Source organism: Corvus hawaiiensis, chromosome Z, assembly GCF_020740725.1.
Source record: "Corvus hawaiiensis isolate bCorHaw1 chromosome Z, bCorHaw1.pri.cur, whole genome shotgun sequence".
NCBI lineage: Eukaryota > Metazoa > Chordata > Aves > Passeriformes > Corvidae > Corvus > Corvus hawaiiensis.
In genome coordinates this window covers 65,699,469-65,724,844 of record NC_063255.1, presented here as the reverse complement: position 1 = coordinate 65,724,844, position 25,376 = coordinate 65,699,469, and the positions used below count along the sequence as shown (strand labels likewise).

Here is a 25,376-nt window from a genome sequence, read left to right as displayed (position 1 = left end):
ATAAACTGAATTAATACAGTCTAGAAGCAGCATTCTACATTGATAATGAGTGCCAGCTATTTTGGAACAAATGTTTTTGGCTCCGACTTTGCCCATCCCATTTGTTTTGGGAGTGTTGTTTTTAATTTTTCACTCTTGAGTAAGCAGGTGGATTGATAGAAAAAGGCTTGGCCTCCTTGTGAGTGTTAAGTCCTTCATTTGGCAGAAGTTACTGTTCAGTCATTAGATTACAAGTAATCACTTAATGTCACTGTCTAGGAACTGCCTATGTAGGAATGGTGTTACAAATGAGTGGTTTAGATCACTTAAATCACTGGCAAAAGTAGCAACAAAAGCAAGTTTTTGTATAAATTTGTTGACGTGCAACAAAGTTTGATGGCAAGGTTCACTATTGCTTACTATACAGATGAAGCACATAAAGAAAAATTGGATTAGAATGAATCTACAATGATTTATGCAGAGAACGGGAATGCAAAAGGGTAAGGATGGAAAAGGATGATGCTGCAGAAGGAGTAAGGGAGATCCTCCCTTTGGGTCCCAAAAGTGGACCCCTTGCCAAATGTACCCTCAGACTTGATCAACGATTTGTCTAAAGGATGTAGCAGCATTTAATCATTGACTACTGGAATGTTGACACAATCAAATACTTCTGTAAAGTGCATGTGCACCAGTGCACACAGTATGGGGAACAAACAAGATGAGCTAGAGACCTGCATGTAGTCACAGGCCTTTGATCTTATTGTGATTACAGAGACATGGTGGGATAGTTCATGTGACTGGAATGTTGTCATAAACGAGAGACAGTCCAGGAAGACAGGGTGGTGGACTTGTCCCCTGTGTGAGGCAACACCTGGAACATATTGAGCTCTGTCTTGGGTTGGATGATGAGCTTATGTGTCAGGATAAAAGGGCAGACTAGTAAGGCACCCTGTTGTGGGTGTTTGCTGCCTGATCAGAAGGAGGAAGCAAATGAGGCCTCCTACAGGCACCATGAAGCAGCCTCAACATCACAGGCCCTGGTTCTTTTGGGGGACTTTAACTACCCTGACATCTGCTGCAGAACCAGCACAGTGAAACACAAACAGCCCAGGAGGTTCCAGGAAAGCACTGATGACAATTTCCTGACACAGGCAGTGGAGAATCCCACAGGGAATGGTGTGCTGCTCAACTCATACTAACAAACAGGGAAGGCCTTGCTGGAGGTGTGCAGTGTGGAATTCAGTACCTCATCCTCAGCAGGATGAGGGGAAAGCAGGGCAGTAAGTTTACAGCCATGGACTTCAGGAGAGCTAACTTTAGCTTCTTCAGGGAGATCTTCGTGGAGAATGTCATGGAAACAAGCCTCACAGGGTCCAAGAGACCTTGAGGGGTGCAAGAGAGTTGATTGATATTCAAGGATCACTTTCTCCAGGCTCAAGAACAATGCATCCAAATGTGCAAGATATCAGGCAAAGGGGAAAAGAGACCTGATGGATAAATAAAGAACTCCTCTCATTATCAAGGGTAAGCTGGAAATACACAGGAGCTGTAAGCAGGGTCAGGTCACTTGACATGAATATAGAGAGGTTGTCAGAGTAAGTAGAAATGAGACAAGGAAAGCCAAGGTCCACCTGGAATTAAGTCTGGCAAAGAATGTCAAGGACAGCAAGAAGGGCTTTTTCATATACATCAATAACAAAAGATAAAAGGATAATATGGGCCTGATACTAAAAGGGAGGGGGACTGTGTTAACACAGGACACAGAGGGGGCAGAGTTAGTGAATGCTGCCTTTGTACAAATGCCTCCTCAGTGAGTTCACTGACGATACAAAGCTGGGAGGAGTGGCCGATACCCCAGAGGGCTGTGCAGACCTTCGGAAGGGCCTTGACAGGGTGGAGAGATGGACAGAGAGGAACCTTCTGAAATGCAACAAAGGCAAGTGCAGAGTCCTGCATGTGGGGAAGAAAAACCCTGGGCACCAGCAGAGGCTAGGGGCTGGCCTGCTGGGGAGCAGCTCTGTGGATCCTGATGGAATACAAGCTGTCCATGAGCCAGCTCTGCATGTCCTAGTGGCCAAGAAAGCCAGTGGTATCCTGGAGGGCATTAGGAAGAGCATTGCCAGGAGGTTGAGGGAGGTGATCCTGCCCCTCTACTCAGCCCTGGGGAGGCCACATCTGGAGATTTGTGCCCAGTTCTGGGCTCCTCAGGACAAGAGAGACATGGAGCTCCTGGAGCAAGTCCAGAGGAGGATGACAAAGATGATTAAAGGACTGGAGCATCTCTCTTATGACAAAAGGCCAAGAGAACTGGGCCTGTTTGGCATTGAGAAGAGATGACTGACAGGGGATCTTTCCAATATATCTAAAGGGAGGATGCCAGGAAGATGGATCCAAGCTCTTCTTGGTGGTGCCAGGCAATAGGGCCAGAGGCAATGGACAGAAACGAATGCACAGGAAGTTCCACCTGTATATGAGGAAGATATTTTTACATATCCTTTACAGTGCAGGTGATTGCACACTGGAACAGATTGCCCAGAGAGGCTGTGGAGTCTCCCTCACTGGAGATATTCAAGAACTGTCTGGATGCAATCCTGTGCCATGCACCCTGGGGTGATCCTGCTTGAGCAGGGAGGTTGGACCAGCTGATCTGTTGTGATCCCTTCCAGTCTTTAACATTCTGTGATTCTGTGACTAACATTTACAAAATGATTCGGTAAGATTTACTATAAGCACAGTAGTAACTTAGTTGTAAATTAAGAGATGGCAACGTTCATACCACACTTGCTGTAATGTACTAAGATCAATTCATACATGCACAGACATAGACACAAAGAAGTATATGAAAAGGATAAAAATTCCCCTCAAGTTCAGTAAAATATTTAGGTCAGATGCCTCTGTACCTGTCAACAGGTGAAAGGTTAAGCTTTGAGGGTTGAGTGTATCAGCCCAGGCCCTGTCAACAGCTTTTGGTGATTGTCCTCCAAGATTTGGAGACTTGGGGGTTGTTGAGCTTCAAGAGCCGTACCATTAGAGGGAGGCGCTGGTGCAGCCTGCTGTGGTCCAGGAGAACTCAAGGACCCTCACTTAGTACTGCTGCCTAAAGGGTTGTGAGATGCTTGGCTTTAGCCTTCTCTCTCCATCCTGGCCGCAATCTGGGTCAGTTGTTACTGAAATTTTCCTCAAAAGGTACACTAACAATAGTATTGTTCCACCTGGGCTATGATTTAGACAAAAATAATGTTCCAAGGCTGTTCATTAGAAAACAGCAGTTCGTTAGGCGGAAGTTCCTAGGAACAGACTGTTTCTGATAAGCTCAAGGTGAGCTTAACTGCCCAGGAGCCATTAATCAAGGTCAATGTCTAATGAGAATTCCTGAGGAGATCGTAGAGTGGCCCAAGGGGACAGGGGGGAGTGCACCACCACAAATGGGGATAACAGATTGCTACTGCACAGCAGTACTGGGGATGACTGACTCGCTGCAGCAAGAGAGCTCTTGCTGCATGTAGGACATGGTGGATGCATTGTGTTTTGATATATTGCTTAGGACATGTTTGTCTCCATGCTGACTGAAGCTTTTGTATAAATTTGATTACAAAAACATTTTATAATGTCTTCAGCTGTAGAGAAACAAAAAACCAAGCACAGAAAATGTAAAATTTTCATCCAAATAATGAGCATTTTTGAATTATTAACTGAACTACAAATACAGACAGTCCGGTGTCATGAGTACTCCTTACCAAACTCTTATCTGCTTCTCGTACATGTTTCTCATTGGCAAATACAACTGGTGAGATCTGTGGCTCTAGATTGCACCAGCAAATTCTGCAGATACCCTGTTCACTCAAGATAAAGCACAATTTTTATCGGTCCCATAGAAGGCATTAGGTTGAGTACGTGAACTTCACTTTGATATGGCAAGTTCACACAGTTAAAAGGCCAAGTACTGCTGTAAGAGCATGTTTTGGAGTTGTGTCATGGTAGTGAATGTTATAAAGCTACTTATTTCGCTGTGGTGTAGTTAGTTGTATGAAATGCAGAGACTTTCTCAGAAGAATGGAGCTGAGGCTTGTCACACAGAAGCAAGGCCATCTCGAAAATTAAATCTTCAGTATCTCCCCTTGGAAAGGTTCTCCTTTCTGCCTCTCACTGAGTAAATGTGCCAAGGTTGTCACATTGACTGATTTTCTTAATCTATCTAGTGCAAAATTTATTGACTTTTTGGCTAGTGTTATCTCTTGAAATTATGATAGGTTACCTTCCTTGTCGACAAAGGTAACTGTCAGTTTACCTCATTACAGAACTTGGTTTTAGAAAGATGAGGTTTTAGTTTCATTCTCTTCAGAGACCCTATTCAGAGGACTTAGCATTAGGCCTGATGCAGCAGAAAACTGTTCATAGATTTCATGTGGCTGTGGATCAGTATGAATATAAGGACAGTCCAATATAATCAGATATTTTTTCTGTTTTCAGTGGTTTTGCATAGCAGTAGTTGGTAAATTCTCTCTACAGCAGTCTTGACTGGAAGTATCCCTTTAAATTTATATTCCAGCTTTGTAAACAATTCTCATTTCTAGTTCTAGTCTTCCGGTTCCAATTAATGTATGCATCATAGTAAACACCTTCCACATACAGTACAATTTACCTTGCATATATGACTTACTACAGTCAAATAGGAGTATGTGTAGTTCGACTTAATTTTATGTATGGCTCGCTCACTTAGCAATAAAAAAATCTTCCATTTTAATTATGGAGGGGAAATGTTTTACAAATGTAAACCCACAAAAGTTAGCAGCAAGTGTTTTTGTGGATAAGTGCTAAATAACTTTTAACTTGCTTGTTTGCACCTGCTAACACTGAACTATTTGTCCAAAGGTAACTACCATTATCATAAAATGCTGGAATTCATGGTATCTTCAAAGGCATATGAACTAGAGCTAATACCTCTTTTCAATTTACTGCAAAGAAATTCTTCAGTGTCTACACTCTGGGATGTTAAAACAGGTTAGGAGGGATGTTTAATGTGACCTTCTTACTGGGTTTTGTTTTAGTTCTGTTCCTTTCCCAGCCAGCCATGTGAAATGAATTTGTCATTGTTAAAAAATCTAGATTTTTATCTTCTTGGCCCTTAAAAATTGGGAGTGGTATTTCAGCCTTTTAAGTGTATATTTTGCCTTTGTTACTCTCCTCCCATCTAAATTTCTGGTTTGTACAGAGATTAATTATGAAAACATTTTGGTTTGCAGGGAGGCTGTGTAGATTCAACAAATCAGAGCCTTGCTCTGCTCCTTATGACCCTTGGACAGCGGGATGTTTCCAAAGTCCTGTTGGGACCTCTATCTCCATATACGTAAGTTGTTTTGTTCAGTTAAATTACACAGTCGTGTTTTAATTCACTAGTTTTGTTGCACACAGCTATTTTTATATATGGAAGACTTTGCCTGTGGTTACAAATAGAACAACTTGTACCTGACTTCAAATGAGACAAGTGGTGTAAGTTGCCTCGAGTTTGTTTCTACGTGTTAGATGAGTCCCTTACTGTTCTGTATTATTCCTGTTTCTGAGAATTGCAGAGACAGGATTTATTGATGGTTCTTGACCTGGAATGTATGTGTACATCAGTTTGCTTTTTGGTGCCTAGTATACACCACTATGTTTTCCCTAGTACTCTCTCTGTAGCTGTCTCATTAAATGTCGTATTTCAAAGGGCTAGTCAAACTCTAAAGCTGTGATTTTTCCTATGAAACAGCTTAAGACTTCAGTTCATGGAGCTATGTGCTATTTCAAGGTTTTATCAGGCAGCAGGTCCTTCAGTCTCAGTTTTTACTAAAGATTTGTCTGCAGCTGTTAGATGTTCAGAGGATAGAAAGAAATAAATTTCTTATATTGCTAGTTGTAAACACAGGTTACAGAATCACAGAATCATCAAGGCTGGAAGAGATGTCCAAGGTCATCAAGTCCAACTTTTGACTGAACATTATTTCTCAACTAGACCACAGTGCTAGGTCTGGTTGTTTCTTTAACTCTTTACAGATTGTGACTCCACTACCACCATGGGTGGCCCATTTCAATTCTTAACAACCCTTGCAGTGACAAAACTCTTCCTGATGTCCAATCTAAACCTTCCCTGGTGCAGCTTGAGGCGAATTCCTCTAATCCTATCACTTGTTGCCTAGGAGAAGAGACTGAGCCCCACCTGGGTACACCCTCCTTTCAGGGAGTTGTAGAGAGCAGTAAGGTCTCCTCTGAGCCTCCTTTTCTTCATGCTAAACACGCCCAGCTCCTTCAGCTGCTCCTCATGGGACTTACTCTCTAGACCCTTCACCAGCTCCATTGCCCTTCTCTGGACGCGCTCCAGCACCTCCATGTCTTTCTTAGAGTGGCCCAGAACTGACCACAGGATTCAAGTGTGGCTTCACCAGTGCCGAGTACAGGGGAGCAATCCCTGCCCTGGTCCTGCTGGCCACACTGTTGCTGTCAGGATGCCATTGGCCTTCTTGGCCACCTGGGCACACCCTGGCTCATGTTCAGCTGCTGTCACTGATGCCATGAAGATTTTTTGCCTTTTCTTTTATACCCCTGTTATACCTTTTTACAACTTCTGTATTCCTAGTGCTTTTTCCCTACATTCTTGGACTTGTTTGTCGAGCTAAGAGACTAAACATTTTAGAAGCTTCGTAGCTAGGGATCAGTGTGCCCCAGACCCCAAGGTCCTCTCCAGAACATATTCTGTAAACCAAGATAGAACCATCCAGGGGAAGGTTCCTTGGGGAGGGGGGCTCACTTGAGCCTCTCATTGGGGAATCTTTGATAGATATGCTAATATAATGTTATACCCGATCTTTGGGGGCAGACTGGGGCAGGGTGCATCTTGATGTATATGACCTGGACGTGTACACCTAAGGATCCTTAAAATAAAGGTAAAATCCCTTTTCCACTTCTAACAGTGTATGACTCTTGATTTTAAGACCAGGAAAAGGCATCATCACCAGCACCCCCAGGTCCTTTTCCTGTGGGCAGCTTTGCAGCCACTCTGCCCCAGCCTGTGGCATTGCCTGGGGTTGTTGTGACCCAAGGACAGGACCCGGCACTGGGCCTTGTTGAACCTCATACAATTGACCTCAGCCCATCGATCCAGCCTGTCCAGATCCCTCTGCAGAGCCCTCCTACCCTCCAGCAGGTCAACACTACCACCCATCTTGGTGTCATCTGCAAACTGACTGAGGGGGCACTCAATCCCGTCGTACAGGTCATTGATGAAGAACTGGCCCCAGTACTGAGCCCTGGGGAACACCACAGGTGACCGGCCACCAGCTGGATGTAACTCTATCCACCACCACTATCTGGTCCCAACCATACAGACATACCCAGTGAAGAGGGCACCCATCCAAGCCATGAGCTGTTACTATAGTTCCCTGGGTCCTCCTTCTGACTCTTCTGATATAAGCACCACACTGGCCCACCTTCAGTCCTCTGGGACCTGCTCATTTAGCCAGGACTGATGCTACATAATGGAGGGCAGCTGGTGAGCACTTCTGCCAGCTCCCTCAGTACCCTTGAATGAATACCATCCTGCCCCATAGACATGTGAGTGTCTAAGCTGTACAGCCAGCCACTAACTAGATCCTCCTGGGGTACAGGAGATCTATTCTGCTCCCTGTACCCTAGCTCAGGGGGCTGGTTGCCCTGAAGATAACAGTCTTACTGTTAAAGACTGAGGCAAAGAAGACATTAGGATCTCAGCCTTTTCCTCATCCGTGATGACAATGTTCCTCTCCGCGTCCAGTAAAGCATGGAGATTTTCCTTGGCCCTCCTTTAGTCTTTATTGTATTTATAAAAAGACTTTTTATTATCTTTCACAGCAGTGGCCAAATTGAGTTCTATGAGAAAATGGTTAGGGAAACAGCAACCATTATCAAAAATTTAATTTATCAGACTTGCAAGTGATTTACTAGATCACAGTTATTTCTAGAGACTGAGCAGTTATTCTTTAATCAAATGAAGGGAGGTTTGTTTATCTGACAATGGCATCAAATAATAAGAGTATGAACTGTCCTTTTTCGGTTATCATGGTACCGGTGCTGTATACGTGAAAGGTACAGTACTGTGATAACTGAAGAATGGTGGTGCCATCACATGAGAGCTAAAAATTACCTAACTGCTCTTCTCAACTCCTGGTACCTTGGAAACAACATTCATCAGATTTTGAGGGGAAGACAGGGAAGTGTCCCATTGCACAGAGGGGAAGTAATCCCCTGTAAAGTAAGTATTCATGTGAAAGGTTTTGGAAGAGTAGATATTAGTGTTTGCACAGTTAAGCATATGAGACAATCCACTCACTCGTCATTGTGAGTATTTTAAAATTTTTTTACCCTTTTTTTGTTCTGTGAAAATCAAGCAAATGCACTAGTTTATTTTGTAAGCAGGCAGAGTTCAAGTTGGTGTGTTGTCACGTCTCCCAAGCTAGGTGTATGCAGCAGGGATAAAGGTCAAAAGTACACATATTGAAGCAGCAGGTCATAAAATCTGTCATTCCATGAGAATCTGTGGCTCATCAGTCCCATGAGGATCTGTTCAGATAGAATGCAGCTTTTTATGCAGCACCCACATGCCCTCAGCTAGGGCTGCTTATAAAGGACTGGTATATTTGGCTCCCAAGCAACTCATTTGATACACAACCTCATGAAGTAAATTGCAGTACGGTCATATTCCCCATCCTTGCCTCTTCTTTTCTCTCTCAGAGCTGTGACATCTCTGCATTTAGCACTTACATCCTACAGAATCTGAAGCTATTTAAAAGCTGTGTTATGCTAGATTGGCTTCCCTGTCCAGCATAATATAGGATGAATGTGACAGTTCAGTTGGCTGCTGAGAACACCAGGGACAAAGTGCTTTGGAGTATCCCATCAGAATGAGGGAATTTCTTTGAGATCTTTGTATTTTCATGGGATGCATCTGTTGCCTCAACTAAGGATGGGAGGTGGAAGGGCAGGCAGCACCATGAGCAGGGCTGTCCTGAGTGGCATTGGGGCTACCAGTCTGTATGACCAGCAGCTATCTGCATTACCCCTTCCTTAGCATCCATATTTCACAGAAGTGAGTGCCTTTCTGTCAAGCTGGGCTTAAAACTGTATGCAGGGTGCTGGCCATGCCACTAACTCACAGAGGTCAGTCTGGCAGGACAGACCTGTCTGCATGCACGTGGATCAGCATGAGCCAGGGTTACGGGAAGGACAGCAACAGGAAAGCCTGAGTGTCCCAACCCTTGGCTTTGGAAGGGTTTAGGAGTTTCAAGAGGTGGGGTTAGGGTGCCTGTGCCCAGCCAAGCTGATGGTTTTAGTTGTTCCTCTGACTGGGGGTGGCCACCCTCAGTTCCTCAATCTGTGTCCGCCTTGCAAGGTCTCTGGCAGGACTCAGGAGAGCAGTGCTGGGGCTGCCAGTGCTGCCAGGCAAAGCCCTGTGCAGGCCCCAGGGCAACTGAGCCAAGAATGCACTGCTGGTGCACAGGTCTTCTCTCACAGTGGTCTGTTAGTTGGTTGCTTTGCCCAATACATGAAGTTCTTGTGTACTTTTTGGTAATCCTTAGCAGGCTTTGGGGAAAAGACAGCACTTAGATAAACAGGCTTTTTACACTTGTTGTTGTTGGCTGCAAGACCTCCAGTGTGGCTCATGTAGCTGTCTGTGCACCTAAGGAGCAGTGTTCAGCTCTGCCTTGTTCTTGCCTGAACACACAGCGTAAATTTTCAGCAAAATAAACCTTCTTTGTACTTTTCACCCCCTCTCTCATTCCTCCAGCCTGTGCCTGTGTGGTTGGTACAGCCTGCACTATTATTTGAGGTGCTCACCCGTGACCCAGACCAACCTCAGAGCTAATACAGACTTGCCTTCCGTCACATACCCCTACCTTCCCGCCTCTTTCTCTCCTATTTTCAGGGCTCATACCACTTGTGCTTCTACTGCTACAAGACAAAGCTGGCCTTTTGCTGGTTCTACATTCTCCCCTGATGTCTCCAGGCAGCCTCCCCTTCGCTTGCACTCCAATGTACATGGGGGCTGATACTTTTCTCACTCTGCCTTTATTCAAAAGGGAGAAGAGGCAGAGATGCAGGGTAGCCCAGCTATGTGCAAAGAGAGGTATGGACTGAACTGATCCCACAAACATGTTGCAGAGTTTGCTGATCACTGTTAAGGATTATTCTCTGAGTCTCTGGCTCCACACTGCCTCTAGGATTTGTACAGTTTATTCTGTGCCCTCCTTGCAGTTCAGCATTCCACTCCTGCTGTTTTGGGCTTGGCTGCTTTCTTGTCACACTGCCAGAGCCCTGTGAGAGGACCCAGCTAAGGAGAAGGCTGATAGAGAGTTTGTTGCCTGTCAGCTTTATTGAAGCAATTACGCCAGCATATGCCCATTTGCCTATTACAGCTGCAACCAGAAACCTTGCAATTGGGGAGGCATGGAAGAAAAGGCATTTTTCAGTTATTCCTTTCAACTCTTAATCCGTTTGAGAAATGAGAGAGCTGGTGTCTGTGCTGAGGCAAGTTATCAGTCCAGAAGGTGCAGTAGAAAGTATACATAGCATTGGGAGCAATGTTCCCACATTCACCCTGCAGAGGAATTCAGCAGATTGCCCCAGAGATGTCAGATCATCCGAAGCACACACCAGTATAGGTAAAGCATCCTCTCTTTTTCTGGGTCCTGCCATTTTCCTCTCTTCCTATGCATATATCTGATTGCAGGAGCAGCAGCATGCCCAGCTGAAGTGTATAAAGCAATTTTGCTCCTGCAATTTCCATTGTACTTCTTCACAATTTCTGTGAATAGGAGCTGCCAGGAGGCTTTCAGAGGTCGCATGATGTCATAGTGCGGACAGGCCTATGCTTTTGGTCTCCTGCTTCCCATTTTGTGGGTACTTTCTCTTGATTTGTTATAATGACATATGTGTGATTAGCTTGCAATTATGCTTTCAGCATGTAGAGCAGACAAGCCAATGTGTGAACTGGATGTCCACATTCTCTTTCTTTAAATTAAGAAAAGCACATACCAATTGCTGGAGGAGATTAAATCTTTGTTCAGAACTGCAGACTTGCTTGTGGCCATGACTGGAAGAGTCCAAACTTCTGTCTGGAGCAATTATAAATTTTCTTCTGAAATCTTTTGGTGTAATTGCTTGTTCCCTCTTTTGGAGAAGCCAGTAAAAATGTTTTCTTGGCTGTTTTTGGATTTGTTCTTTTTTTATAGTTTTTTGTGTTACTCACCCTCCAGTCAGTGTTTGTTTAGGATCAGTGTGATTGTTTAGTTTCTTTGTGCCTTTCTTTCTGAAATGATGAAAGGAATTTTTTTTTCTGAAAATGAGAAAACAGGAAGAATTCTGAGTCTGAATATAATTCTAATGAAACATTTAACTAAGAAGTGGAGAAGTTAGTAATACAAATCAAACATACGCTTTAGGATCTCTCCTAAAGTATGCACCCAGCCTTTTGGCTATCCCTGTTTAAGTTTTGTTTCTGCTTTAAACATTTGGCAGGGGAAAGGAGGAGAGTCACAGGTTGGCATGGGGTTCACATAGCCCTGATGAAGAGTCAGCATCAGGAGTAAATGACCTTGCCCGGGTACATTTCTCTCCTTTCTTTGTTCTTCCCTCACCATTTTGTCTCGCTGTATTACCAGCCATTCCTCTCTCTGCTTATACAGAGAGTGCAGAGGTTTCAGTAGGGGTCACTAGCCACTTCTACAACACATGTGAGAAGAGTGTTTGGAGCTTGTAGCCTTGTTTCTCCAATTGAACTAAGCAATATTTTTGTATTTCATTCACCATGCTTATTGCTGGAATCTGTGTTAGTACATAATGCTAAAAGGCTTTCTGTTTTTTTTCTTAAACTGTGTCATTTTCTCTCCCTCAGAATTGAGTTTCTGCGACACCTAAGAAGCTTCTTCCAGATCATGTTTAAAATTGAAACAAAGACCCCTGAGGAAGAGCACGTGGGGGGGGAGAAAGTCTTAATGACGTGTGTTGGCATTGGATTTTGCAACCTCAGTAAAACTATAAGATAAAAAACATCTACAGACTTCAAGAAAGACAGAAAATGCTCCAAAGATCTAATAAAATCTACCTGTGTCTACTTATTCTGGCATAGGGAGACCTGTGATGATTCCAGTGCGGGGGTACCCAAGCTCACTGCATGTAAACAATAAAGCTGATTTCAGACTATTTAGATCTGTGCTATTTATAAATGCAATGCCAGTATTCTGTGCTGCTTGGAATGGCTCTCTGGAGTCTCAGCTGACTTGGGACTCTTTGCACTGTATTCCACTGAATGGGACACAAGTGCCTCATGTCACTGTGCTCTCAAGCCTTAATGAGGTGAGTGCTCTGGTTTAATGTATTTACTGATTCCATTTGTAGCTTCTTCTGAAAGGTTTAGATAGAGAGGGAAAAAAAATTTATCAAAACAAGCTTTGCATTTCAAAACAAGTGATCACAACGGAAATATTAGATTCTTTAGGTAATTGTGGGGATAATATTGGCATGAAAATAAAAGTAAAGGTATGACAGTAATTGTTTGTTTATACATTGCGTGTGTGTAGAATTTGGCAGATGCTCCACTCCTGTTTACATTTACTAAATTCACAGAATCACAAAATAGTCTGAGTTGGAAAGGACCCAGAAGGTTCATTGAGTCCAACTCTTAAGTGAATGGCCTATAGTGGGATCAAACCCCTGATCTTAGCATTATTAGCACCATGCTTTAACCAGCTGAGCTCATCTCAGGGTTGCAGTTTCACAGGAAGAATAAAATATCTGTCTGTTATTTTTCCTAATGTTAGAATATTGCAGAAGAGATCACAGCCTATACTGACTTATTTTAGCCTCTTTTGCAAAGATGGGCATGGGAGATGGGCACCCTCCATGACAGCTTTTGACTTACCACCTACATTCTTTTTAGGTTTGTTTGGCATGCTATACATGTGGTTCACAATTAGTTGTGAAAAGTAGCAAAAATAACTGTAGGCTTTGAGGGAGAAAAATGTATTCTGTTACACCATCATATTCTGTGTATCTGCTCCCTTTTTAAAGTTCTGATAGTGCTGTATGGGCACTACTTGGATTGATAGATACAAAAAAGTTTCTACTAAATAAATATTTACCCATGAAAGGCTTTTGGTAGATTCCAGGCAAACCTGTTTAAAGTTAAGGCGGAAGTCCTGACACAAGGGAAGAAATTTATATTTGACTCCAGACTATACTTTGTGCGTCTGGAGGAAAATAAAACTGTGTCAAAAGCTGGTACATAGAGCAGATACTAGTGACTGTGTTATAATGGTTTTACGAACTTTATCTGATGCCACTGTAAAGTGGGCATTACCTCTGTAGTATGAAGAATGTATATTGGACCCAAAAAGGACTTTGACAAAGGTCTGATATTTGCTTAGTGTTTTGTTAACTACTGCAGGCCGTGTGAGTCATTTTTTTGCTGTACTTTGTTCTTGTTGCAATCTGTTAGACATCTTTTGGAAAAATAAAGTATTTTTTTCCTACATAAGGTTTTATTTCCCTTTAAAGCAAAACAGACAACAACTGGAAAAAAGAAAGCCTGGAAGGCTCTTTTCTGAGCCTTTCATAAGATAAATGGCTATCTTGAACTGACTCATTAAAAAAAAACAGGTTTGGGAGTTGCCAGAGAGGGACGCAGGGAAAGGGCAAAGCCATTCTTATAATTTACTAGCTTTCCAAAATTTGACTTGCAGCTGAGGAAACCCTAAATAAAACAACAGGATGTGAAATAAAATAACTTGACTATATTTTTTACATTGCAAGTTAGAAAAAGGTAGGTAGGTATGAAAGAATTTACCTTGCTCTCTTCTGTCACTATGTAATGAAAAAACTAGAAATTATGAATTAGAATTACCCAAAATACAAAGAGCCACTGATCCAAAAGGTGAAATGTACATGCTAAAATTAATTGCCACTAGAATAAAAATATTAAGCCTACATTAATTAAAGACTCGAGTTTGTGCCACAGCTCAGATTTCTGAAATTGGCCTAAATAAAATTTGGAAGTATTGTCACAACTTCAAAAATGAAAAGCTTTATTGTTTTTAAGCTTAACTATGAAGCTGTGAGAGTTTTTCCAAATGTTTCCCATTGCACCAGGCATAGAGAAGGCAATAAGTTGCCCAGGCAGCAGATTCTTCAGCAATAATTATGTCACACAATTACCTGTACTTAACCTCAGTGTTAAAGTTAGACTGGTAACCATTAGCCCTGCTGCAAATTGCATAGCTCTGCAGCACAATGCTTGCTGCAACTCTGAATTTGCTTGTTGCTTTACAGAGATTTTATTTATGAAATAATATGTTTTTCCAGAACAGTCACTCTCTGGAGAAATATTAACAATTCCGGAGGAGGTTTTAAGCACTTTCTTAAAATTATTTGGCCTTCTTATTCTGGGAAAAGTACTTACTAGAAGGAAATCCTGCAGATAAAAGCTGTTTGTTTATCGGCAAAACAGCAATTAACATCTGTTTTGGTGGTCTGATCATAAAAGCAGTAAGATAGTTAATTTTAGAGCTGGACTGAGGAAATTTTTGGTGAAAAATAGTGTTGGTAGCCACAGACTTTATGGTAAAGATGATAGTTACTAGGAGACACATCTTTCATCTCAGTCTATCCATGGCAGAGTAATACTCAGTTAACTTAAATTTGAAGTCATTAGCTGTACATGAATAATCCTGTACTCTTTGAAAAATCCATCAGCAATTTAGTTTATCCCTCTGGGTGAACAGCTCTGATCATAGAATCAGAATGGTTTGGTTTGGAAGATACCTTAAAAATCATCTGGTTCCATCATCCCCCAACCAGGTTGCTCAAAGATCCATTCAGTCTGGCCTTGAACACTTACAGGGATTGGGCATCCACGACTACTCTGGGCAACCTGTTAGAGCAGCTCACCACCCTTACAGTACAGAATTTCTTCCTACTATCTAATCTAAGTATACCCTCTTTCAGCTTAAAGCCATCACCCCATGTCCTGTCACTACATGCCATTTTAAAAAGTTCCTTTCCAGCCTTCAGGTTCCATTAGGTACTGACTGAAAGGTGCTGTAAGGTCTCCACAGAGTCTTCTCCAGGCTGTACAAACCCAAATCTCTCAGCCTGTCCTCATAAGAAGGAGAGGTGCTCCAAACCTTGGATCATCACTATGCCCCTCCTCTGGACTTTCTCCAAGAGGTCCAGGTCTTATGCTGGGGTCCCCAGGGCTGGATGCAGCACTGCAGGTGCAGTCCCACAAGAATGGCAGTCATAGTGGTGATGTGAAAAGTATTTGTAAAATATGCTTTTACGTTGCATCTCCTGCCAATTTTGTAATACCTGTTGTCAAACTTTCTCCTATGGTGCTGTGATTGTAGTTTGACTTCGGTGATTATGTCAGAAAATTCATGCTAACTTGCTGTAGGAGAGCTTCTGGAGTCAAAGAGATTATACTGGAAGCAAAATTGTTTCATTCCAAGCCAGTGCACTTTACCAAAGGCATATGGGTAGAAGCCAGTGCAATAACTCTCTGGGGAAGTACACAGTAGGTAAATTATCTAGGCCAAAACAGTAAGTACATGGCTGTCCTGGGTAATGTTTTCAAAATCATGTTTATGTTACTGCCAGAGCATAGATATTTTCTCTCTTCTTCCTCTTCCCCATGGGTGATACGGATTTTGTTTCAATCCACAGAGGTGTAATTCTCTGCTTGAAAACTCTGACATTCACTTCCCTATTTCTCTTAATCATGCTCTTGAGACAGAAACCAGAGGAAAAAAAGACAAACAAGAAAAGAATGAGTTTTCAGGATGCATAATTTTATCTATGAGTTTATTTCCTTTTTTTTTCTTAATATTGTATGGCCATCTCCACACTTTTATTTTGTATGTCTGATGTATGTCCACTTCTATTTAATCTGGCTCCTGAGGGATCCCAAGTGAGACACACAACTGTGTCAGGGCAACTCTAAACAAAAGAAAAATGTGGAAGGAGTATTGCAGTTACTGCTTAGGTCTTGGTAAGCTATATCTTAAAAGATCACTCATGATGGGATATATAGAGTCTTCCTTATGCCTGATCTATGAGCAACACTGAAAAGCTCTGAAAAACACCTATAACCTGTTGTCAGTGAGAGGGATAAAAAGACAGAAAGTCCTGCAGGGAAGATAGCATGTGGGCTGAACTGCACAGTGACAGCATTGTATGAGTAACAGGAGTAAGTCATGCACTGTGTCAGAGCATCACAATGTCCAAATAGCCCTTGGACTAGATATAAATTGAGTTGTGACATTGTTACAAGACAGATCTATTAGGATGATTTGTAGTAAATCTGTAGCAATAGATGTCAGGTATTAGTGCTAATCTCTTTCCTGGAACAGTAAGATTATGTATATGCAATAAGAATAGTGCCCAGAGCTGTATTCCCTGTGTGCTAGAGAGTATAGAAATAACTGTGTGTGTATGTAGCAATAAGGATACCCGCAGAGAAAACCTGGTTTAAAGTGGTATTGATCAAAGATGTAGCCACAAGAAAACAAAGGCCAAGATAAGCTCTACTTGAGGGTGAGCAGTGGCTGGGTGCCCATGGAAATGAAGTAGCAACCGCTCTCCACAACTGAGCACAGAGGTAGGCTGTGTCTTTGCATTTGTCCTCATGCTGTATGTCTGCCACAGTGTCGCCTCCTCTTCTCAGTACCAGTTTGGCCATGCTTCCCTGGCAGCCTCCACTGTGCTGTTCACACAACAAACATCAGTACTCCTTCAAGAGTGAGCCCATGGTGAAAGTCTGTAGGGCTTTGTGGAGACTGATCCATGGGAGGTATCTGGTGCTTAACTATGGATGAGCTAGTAGGATAAAGGGCTTGATTCCAGTGATCATGACTACATGTCAGTGACACATTCCGTTATACAAAATGCAACAGGTTCAGGAGGGCACCCATGTTTGCAGGATGCCTCAGAAGTTACACCATTTAAGAACAAATGCCTTACTCCTTCTCACTGTGTTTTTAACCTGCCGCCACCTTGCTCCTTGAAAGTTACTTAAATCTTTTTTCTATCCTAAACTGTCTCCAAGGATAAGAAAAAAGTTGCTTAAGCAACTTTTGGCATAAATGTAGATATATGTTCTAAACTTTTGATGAATGTGGATATATTCTGTTCATTAAGACTATGGTTCTGAATGGTCATCCCTCAGCACATCAGGACAGAATTTTCTTTCATGTCTGGAAATACAGTTTTGATTCCGTATAATGCACTAAACATCTGCAAGATACATCTAGATCAAAATATGCATGAGTTTTGATTATTTACTCTTTTTTTTTTTTTTTAACATCATGAAAATGGGAAAAAAAGAAGAAAACCCCAGCCATATTGGTTTGTGTGTCAGCATTCAGAAGGTGCCTGAAGCAGCAAGGCTTCCTGAGATATTTGTTAAAGTATTTGTATTTAGAAATACATGTAAACATTCAGAATGTGACTTAGGGAAAGAATTTCTACTGCAGAATGTTTTTAAGCATTGATTGTAAAAATCTACTTCATAATTCATGCCACAAGTTTATTATCCACTATTTTCACTTGATTTTTAGGACATAAGTAATCTACATAATATGTTTTCAAAGAACACATCCACAATGAATCAGGGCTAAATAAGACAGACTAGGAAATGGCATTTCTATTTCTTTTGGAAATGTGTTTGTCAGGTTGTTAGTAAAAATACTGTTTCTTCATCCTTCACCATTAATGTTAGCAGCAAGTTTTGCCTTGAAATAGTGTCAAGATCTTGTTCTAGAATTTTCTAAGCAATGATGTATGAATTCAAAGTGAAGAGATATTTTGAAAGATCAGTCTTTTTCTGTGCTATGTAGAGCATCTTAGAAGAACAGGGTGTTAGACAAGCACAGGCTTCTTAACAGTTTCTTACTCAACAAGAGGGTGAGGGGGGCTAGTCTAAAGCTATACCACCAGAGGCTGGATGTGGCAGCTGCCTAAAAAGGTTTTCTTAATTTTAGTTTAAAGTAAAAATAAAGAATGAACATCTGTTTCAGTTTGCAGATTTAAATAAGCATTGTTAGCAGATTTTTTTTAGAACATGAAATTTACAATAAGAAGCAAAAAGAGAGCGCAACTAATAGCCAAGGAGAAGGATATTGCAGAATCTTATTATCCTTCTTTTCCCTCCTCAGTCTCACAAGTTTGCACAGAAGAAAGCAATTTTTGTCAGAATTTGTTGAATAGCTATTGAGACATTGTAAGGAAAATACAAGAAATTACCGAAATCCTCACTTGCCTGACTGACACATGGAGTGAAAACTTAACTATATTTATGTTCATGGCATTTTCTTCACTGAACCACTTTCAAAGAAAGAGCTGCTATGAGAAAATTTGTCTGAAACTTCTCTTTTCACACCTTTCCAGATTTCAGTGAAGTCTCTCACTGATTTCGTCTGCCTTATGTCTTCTCCAGACAATGCTATTAATACACGATTTGAATTGTTATTGGTAAATCATAGGCATATAAATATAAAAAGGTACATTGTTTGCATTCCTGTAATGTAATTCTTGGCTTCATGCATTTATATCCTCTGTTCCGGAGTCTGTGTTTTGGAGAACTGCTTTTGAGCCAGTGGTAGAGAAGAATGAAGTGACTCATTTGTATCCCACAGGGAGCTGGACTAGAAAATACCAAGATTCACAGAACCTCAGGTCTGTGCAAACATTTGCCTCACTTTATGATGGCTATAACCTTGTCTGGGCTCTATGAGCCTGAATCTCCCTGGCTTATTTTTGCTCTTTTTTAATGTTGGTTTTGGTTTGAGGGTGGTGGGGTTTTTTGGTTTTTTGTTTGTTTTGGTGAAGTTTAGGTTTTTTCCTTTGTTACGTTCACAGAATTTGTTTGGTTTATTTTTTCTACCTCTAAAGACTAAATTCTGCTAGTTTTACTTGAGAAAGCTTTCCATTGTGGTACATCCCTTCCTCTGCTGATCCCTTCTCACTCCTCCTGTTAGATCCATGGTCTTTGCTCTATTGCATAAGCTGGAAGAACAGCCTCCACCATGCTGCAGTGGGGCTCTGAGTTGCTACATCATTTTACTTCTCTGTTCCCTGTATGTACAGAATCCTCTGCAGGCTGTTCCCCTGGCCACTCACCCAGACAGCTTCCTCTCTTTTTTCCACTGGTCACTGATCTGCCTTACTACAGGGATTTTCATCCACAGTTTCTGAAATGGAAGAGTGAAGAGACAGACTGGATTTCTTCTAACTAACTCTAGTAGTTCCTGCTGTGGAAACAAAGCATTGTCCTCATCTCTTCCATCTCAGAGGTCTCCTTGAAGGCTTGCCATCTTGAAAAGCAGTGGTCTTCTGGCTGAATCCTCAGAGTTTTAAAGTGGAACAAGAAAGCAAACTAAGTCTAACATTCAAAATCAAAGTTTTGATTTTGATCCCACTTTTATATATGGGCTGCCTTAAAACCGGTGGAATACTATGCTATTAAATTGACAATTAACGCATTCTTATAAAGTCCTAAGTCTCTAAATTGTACTAGATAAAATCTTGATATAAAGCTTCAGTCTTATTGAATTGAAAGACTTTATTCTTTTAGGACCTTCTGTTAAGGAAGCCAACCTAATACTGTGTTTGCTCATCAGTACTGTGGGGGTTTCTGTCACTACCTTTCCACTGGTGAAAACCCTTATGGCATTTCATCACATAAGGTATCTACCACTGCTACTGCAAAGACTATCTCCAACACAAAGTCAAGGTTAGCTTAAGAGAAGGAGTTCTGAGGACTAGATACTACTTTTTACCTTCTTGCTTTTCAATGAGGCAGCGTGGGGAATAGAAGTCATGAAGATATAAAAACACAAAATTGAAGAAACTAATGTAACTGTGCTACTCTTTCAATTATCTGTTTATACTTAAAATGTTTAAGGCTATTTTTAAATATTGTTCTTTAGCCCACTAGCCTTTTATAGGGAATAAAAAAAAAATCCCAACCCTTGCCAGCATATTTTTGCAGCACTAGCTCATGTAACAAACCAAGAAACACAGATGCTAAGGGTAGTAGTTCAGTAGCTGTACCTCACCCACCATTCTCATGACAATCCACTTCTTCTGCTGTTACTGCAGCTGCTAGCCAAATATTAAACTCAACAAGCTCTGTGTGGGGCTTGTTAGTTTCACTTAGTTAGTTTTGGGGGTAAGCAGAACAGTGGCAGTTCCAAGTAAAAGCAGTTCCCTTTGCAATCTTTTTGATTTGCTTCCTCTGCCATTTACTGAAGGGTAACCTCTCCATACATCAGTATTTATTTCTGTTGCCTGCTGCAGCATCTCTTAAGCACAAACTGGGTCCTGTTGTCAAAATTTCTGCTAACCAAAAATATCTCCGTCTGGGTTTGCTGGTAGTTTTAGGCTTTCCGTCTATGGCTGACTCAATTCTGTAGCAGCAGAGGAAGCAGAATAGAAGACATCCAAAACCAGGAGGGTTGGACACTTGTGACTCATCTCAGAGAACTGGGATTCCTCCCCAGGTCTAGCTGTGTTGAAGGCAGTGCCAAGGCTGCAGAGTAGTCTTGTAGCTTCTCTGGTCCTGGGAATGTGAGATTCAAAATTGCTTGGCATTGAGCGAAAACCATGACAAATAGCTTTCCTTCATTTCTGTGAGCGAGAACTAGTCGTACTCTTTGAAGCAACTAGATAAACACACCTAATTGCTTTGGTCCTTCACATGAAAGCTATCTTGGGAATGACGCACTCTGAAGCTACTACCTGGGAGGATCAAGTTAGCTCCTGTTTCTGCCTCAGGTACAACTACATTGACAGTATCTTTTATAACCTAACCTTTGAGGAAGCTTAATGGCAAGTGATACATGTTCTTTGCCCTAGGGAGAGCTTTTGTGCTTTATTCTGTATGTGTGCCTCAGTGTCAGGGAATACTTACCGGAACTGCTTATCTAAAAATCTCCCTCCTCCAAGAAAACAAGTTTGTGGAAGCTATTTCTAGATCCTGCAATGTTCTCCCAGAGAGCTCCAATATGTGGTTTATTTCCATTACGTTATTAAGAGTGGAACAAGGAATCAATGTTTTCAAATTTAATAGTTGCTGGGTGCTTTTTTTTAATATAGGAAATTAAAACAGCTGAATTTGATTTATTGTTTTAATTACAAAGAAAGATCTTTAACTGATCTGACTGGAATTCAAAAATAAGGGAGGAGAAAAAAAGAGTAATTTGACATGTATTTGATGTTGTTTGTACCAATGTAACTACAAAGCAAGAGTGAAAATTAGAAGTTAATTTAAATTATGTGGAGTCTGATCCCACAATTAATTAATGAAAACTGTGTTACCCAAGTAGTGGCCTGTAGGACAGGCCTCTCTCTCAGAAGTGCCTCTTAGCTGGTTTGCAGAGGTCCATAGCAGGGTATCTTCTTGAATGCAGACCAGGAATTTACTTCTTTATGAAACCCTTATGCTCCTCCTAGTTTTAACTGAAATTGGTCAAAAGATTCAAAAGCAAAACAGCTATGCTAAAGATACCTAATAATTTATTTTTAACATAAAATGTTTTAATGTTACAGTTTTGCCAGTGTGCACATTTGATACCAACACTGATATTTATCTTTTTTCTGAGGTAACTGTTTCAGAAATATTGATAAAGCAAAGGGTGTCATATCCATTTTCATTTGAGCAACCATTACTTAGCACATTTGAAGAATCAGCAGACTGCATATTTTTATAATTTTATTTCAAACTGGAATGGGTTTCTGATTTTAAACTCTGCTCATCCTTTTCCAGGACTGTGAATCAAAACACAACTTGCTGCTACTGTGTACTATCAACCAGAAGGAAAACTGCGTAGAAATAAAAGTGAAATTCAGTGTCTTTGCTTCATTTTGAAATATTAAGATGAGAATACCATGTGGAAAAACTAACTACAAACAAATTAAATCTTTGAGTTTACTGTAAGGAGTTTAGAGACTTCTAGAATCAGTTCGTAAAAGTTTCTTGTTTGTATATTTGTGTGTGCATATTAAAAGTTCTTGCTCTTACAGAATCATAGAATGGTTTGGGTTGGAAGAGACATAAAAAATCATCTAGTTCCAATGGCCCTGACATCTTTCACTATACCAGGTTGCTCGGAGTCCCATCCAACCTGACCTTGAACTCTTCCAGGGATGGAACATCTGCAATTTCTTTGGGAGACCTGTTCCAGCACCTCAGTATTCTCATGGTAAAGAATTTCTTCTCAGTATCTAATCTAAACCTACTTTCTTCAGTTTAAAGCCATTCTGTCCTGTCACTACATGCCCATGTAAAAAGTCTCTCTCCACTCTTCCTGTAAGACTCCTTTACAGGAAGGTTGCTAAAACTGGAAGTCTGCTATAAAGTCTCCCTGAAGACTTCTCCCTGAAGCCTTCTCTTCTCCATGCTGAACTCAAGAGCCTTCATTAAGGTCTCTGGTGATTGATGTGAGTACAGTAGGCAGTTAGGAAAATGTGCAAGATACATTTGGTTCAGTATTATGACATTGACTTCTGTATTGCATCCAAGTAGCTTAGTAGTTGTATTTTACATGCGTTTCAAAATGAAAAAAAAAAAATTTAAAAATATCGTAAAGGTTGAGCTCTCCAGTGTGGAAATTCCAAAACTTCAACAGTTGACCTTAACAGCATTTTTGTTACCTCATTGTGTTGTCTTTTGTCCTTTTAGTTTTTAGCTGTATCACACTCACATCCTGCTACACTAAAGCAGATTAAATTACACAATAGATTAAATAACACAAAAAGAACCCCAAACTCAACAGGATGAAACATTACTGATGGAAATGAATTTACATAAACATTAACTTTTGAGGCTTCCTGACTTTCACAGATAAGTGTTGCCAAACAAGCTCAGGAAGGTTAACTTTCCATAATAATTCATGGTAAAAGAATCTGGACAGAGCTGCAGTTCATTGCATTTAAAATCAGGTATTATTAATCAGTACATATTCAGTTTCTATTTTAAATAGAAACATTGATTTTAAAAATCCATAACAGATATTCTCATCTAAATCTCCATATACGTCTTGAAATGTAGGAAAAAATTCTAATACATGCACACGTGTGAAAACACTATTCAAAGAACAATCTTACTTTCCACAAACTGATACCAGGTCATTATGCAGTTCTGAACACTGTACACAACGAAGTCCTGCAGAAGGTATTCACATGAACTGGGCTGGAAACATGTCATTTTGCATTAGAGTACTTCTGGTCAATTTCTGACTCCCTTAAATATCTGTAAACTCCAAGAATGAAGAGAGACATTAGTTTATGTATATGAGGGAAGCAGGCTGTTTCCCATATTTGACTAAGATAAGAAAGGCTGAGGTGATTTTGCTCTGATTTTTCAAAAGAAAAAATGGACCCTGGTCCCTCCAAAACCTGTTATGAGAGGTTTTCAATCTAGTAGACCTCCCTACTCCCATGGGATTTTCAGGACAATTTCTTTGTCATAAGTTATTTTCCTAGTGATAGGTGGACCTGGGAAGGCACCTAATTTGTCCTTATTATGAATATGAATACAATTTGTGTAACAGTAGAACTGAAAACCTTTTGAATTCTGTGGAGGGTTGATCCTGGCTGGATACCAGGTACCCACCAAAGCTGCTCTAACACTCCCCTCCTCAACGGGACATGGAAGAGAAAATACAGTGAAAGGCTCATGATTAAAGTCAGTGAGAGATCACAAATAATTACCATCTCAGACAAAACAGACTGAATTTGGGGATTAATTGAATTTATTGCCAAGAAAATCAGAGCAGGATAATGAGAATTAACCAAATCTTAAAAACACTTTCCCCCACCTCTCCTCCTTCCTAGCTCTACTTCCTCCCGCAGAGGAGGGAGAACAAGAGCAGAAGGGGAATGGGGATTATGGTCAGTTCATCACACTTTTTTTTTCTCCCAGTTCTCAGGGGCAGAAGTCCTTCCCCTGCTCCAGCGTGGGGTTCCTCCTACAGGAGACAGTTCTTTCTTAATTTCTGCAGTGTGAGCTCATCCCGCAGGCAACAACAGTTCTCCATGAACTGCTGCAATGTGTGTCACTGTCCCATAGATGCAATCCATCAGGCACAGCCTGCTCCAGCATGAGATCTCACAGGGTCTCAAGTTCTACCAGGAAACCTGCTCCAATGTGGACTTCTCTCTCCTTGGGTCTGCAGGTTCCTGCCAGGCCTCCCACAGGGTCACAGCCTCTTTTGGGCATCCACCTGCTCTGGTGTGGGTCTCCTCCAGGAGCTGCAGATAGATTTCTGCATCCATGTGGTCCTCCATGGGCTGCAGGGTCACAGCTGTCTTACCAAGGTCTGCACCATGGGCTTCAGGGGAAGCCCAGCTGCTGTGTCTGGAGCACCTCCTCCCTCTCCTTCTTCACTGACCTTGGTGTCTGCAGAGCTGTTCCTCTTACGAATTCGCACTCTGCTTTTCTCTGGCTGCAATTACATCTGCCCAATAACTTTTTTCCTTCTTAAATATGTTATCAAAAGGTGTTACTACCATTTCTGGTTGGTCCAGACTTGGCCAGCAGCATGTCCATCCTGAAGTCAGCTGACACTGGCTCTACCAGACATGGAGGAACCTTCTGGTACATTCTGACAGAAGCCAGTAGCTTCCCCACTACCAAAACCTGGCCATGGAAACCCAAGAAAAATTCACATATTATTGTATTTAGATATCAGTTAAGCACAGAAGATAGCCTGCTTTAAAAATTAAAGAGAGAACAAAGAAGAACAAAACCCATGCAAGCAGAAGTTGTTTAGGAAACAAACTGTTACTTGACGGAGGCCTGGCATACTGATGGACTCCTGAAGCATTTGTATTGCAAAGGACTTTTGACAGCAGAGCCACCAACAGACACTGCAAGCTGAGTCTGCAGTGTCTATGCTTGAAGGTTCTCCTTCAGCCTCAGGCTGCAGTTTCATTAATTTTGTTTTATTTCATTCTGTTAGCACATTTTGAGGAGAAATACAGACTTACTGACTTTTCCTTACTATGTGGCACTAGTATACCTAAATGTTTACTCTGACATAAGTAAAAAGTTACAGAGTGATAGTAAATTTGTGGTTCCCTGTAATGTCATTTATACCAAGCCATTTCCCATCAGTGGACTGCATTTCAAAAGTTTATTTTGAAGTTCTACAGTTAAACCAATTGCTTGCACTTAGTTGCCTGCCTGCTTCTTCCAGCCACATAACTGTTGGCTGCATGCTGGATTTTATCCTCTAATAAGAGAAAGGCACATGCTCCTTAAAAGGAAATCCCATGCTGCTGCTCCATTGTGACTCAACTAACTTGGCAAGAAATTAATTTACTCCATTTCCATATCA

The 25,376-nt window shown here is 41.3% G+C and overlaps 1 protein-coding gene across 1 annotated transcript in view; it reads left to right on the top strand.

The window, feature by feature from the left end:
* Positions 1-13,514, top strand: part of RCL1 (RNA terminal phosphate cyclase like 1) — a 31,871-nt gene extending 18,357 nt beyond the window's left edge. The window contains exons 8-9 of the mRNA XM_048292118.1: positions 5,223-5,326; positions 11,879-13,514. Coding sequence (XP_048148075.1) covers positions 5,223-5,326; positions 11,879-12,029 — 255 coding nt within the window. The 3' untranslated portion in view covers positions 12,030-13,514. The remainder of the gene's footprint in view (positions 1-5,222; positions 5,327-11,878) is intronic.
* Positions 13,515-25,376: the final 11,862 nt, after the last annotated feature.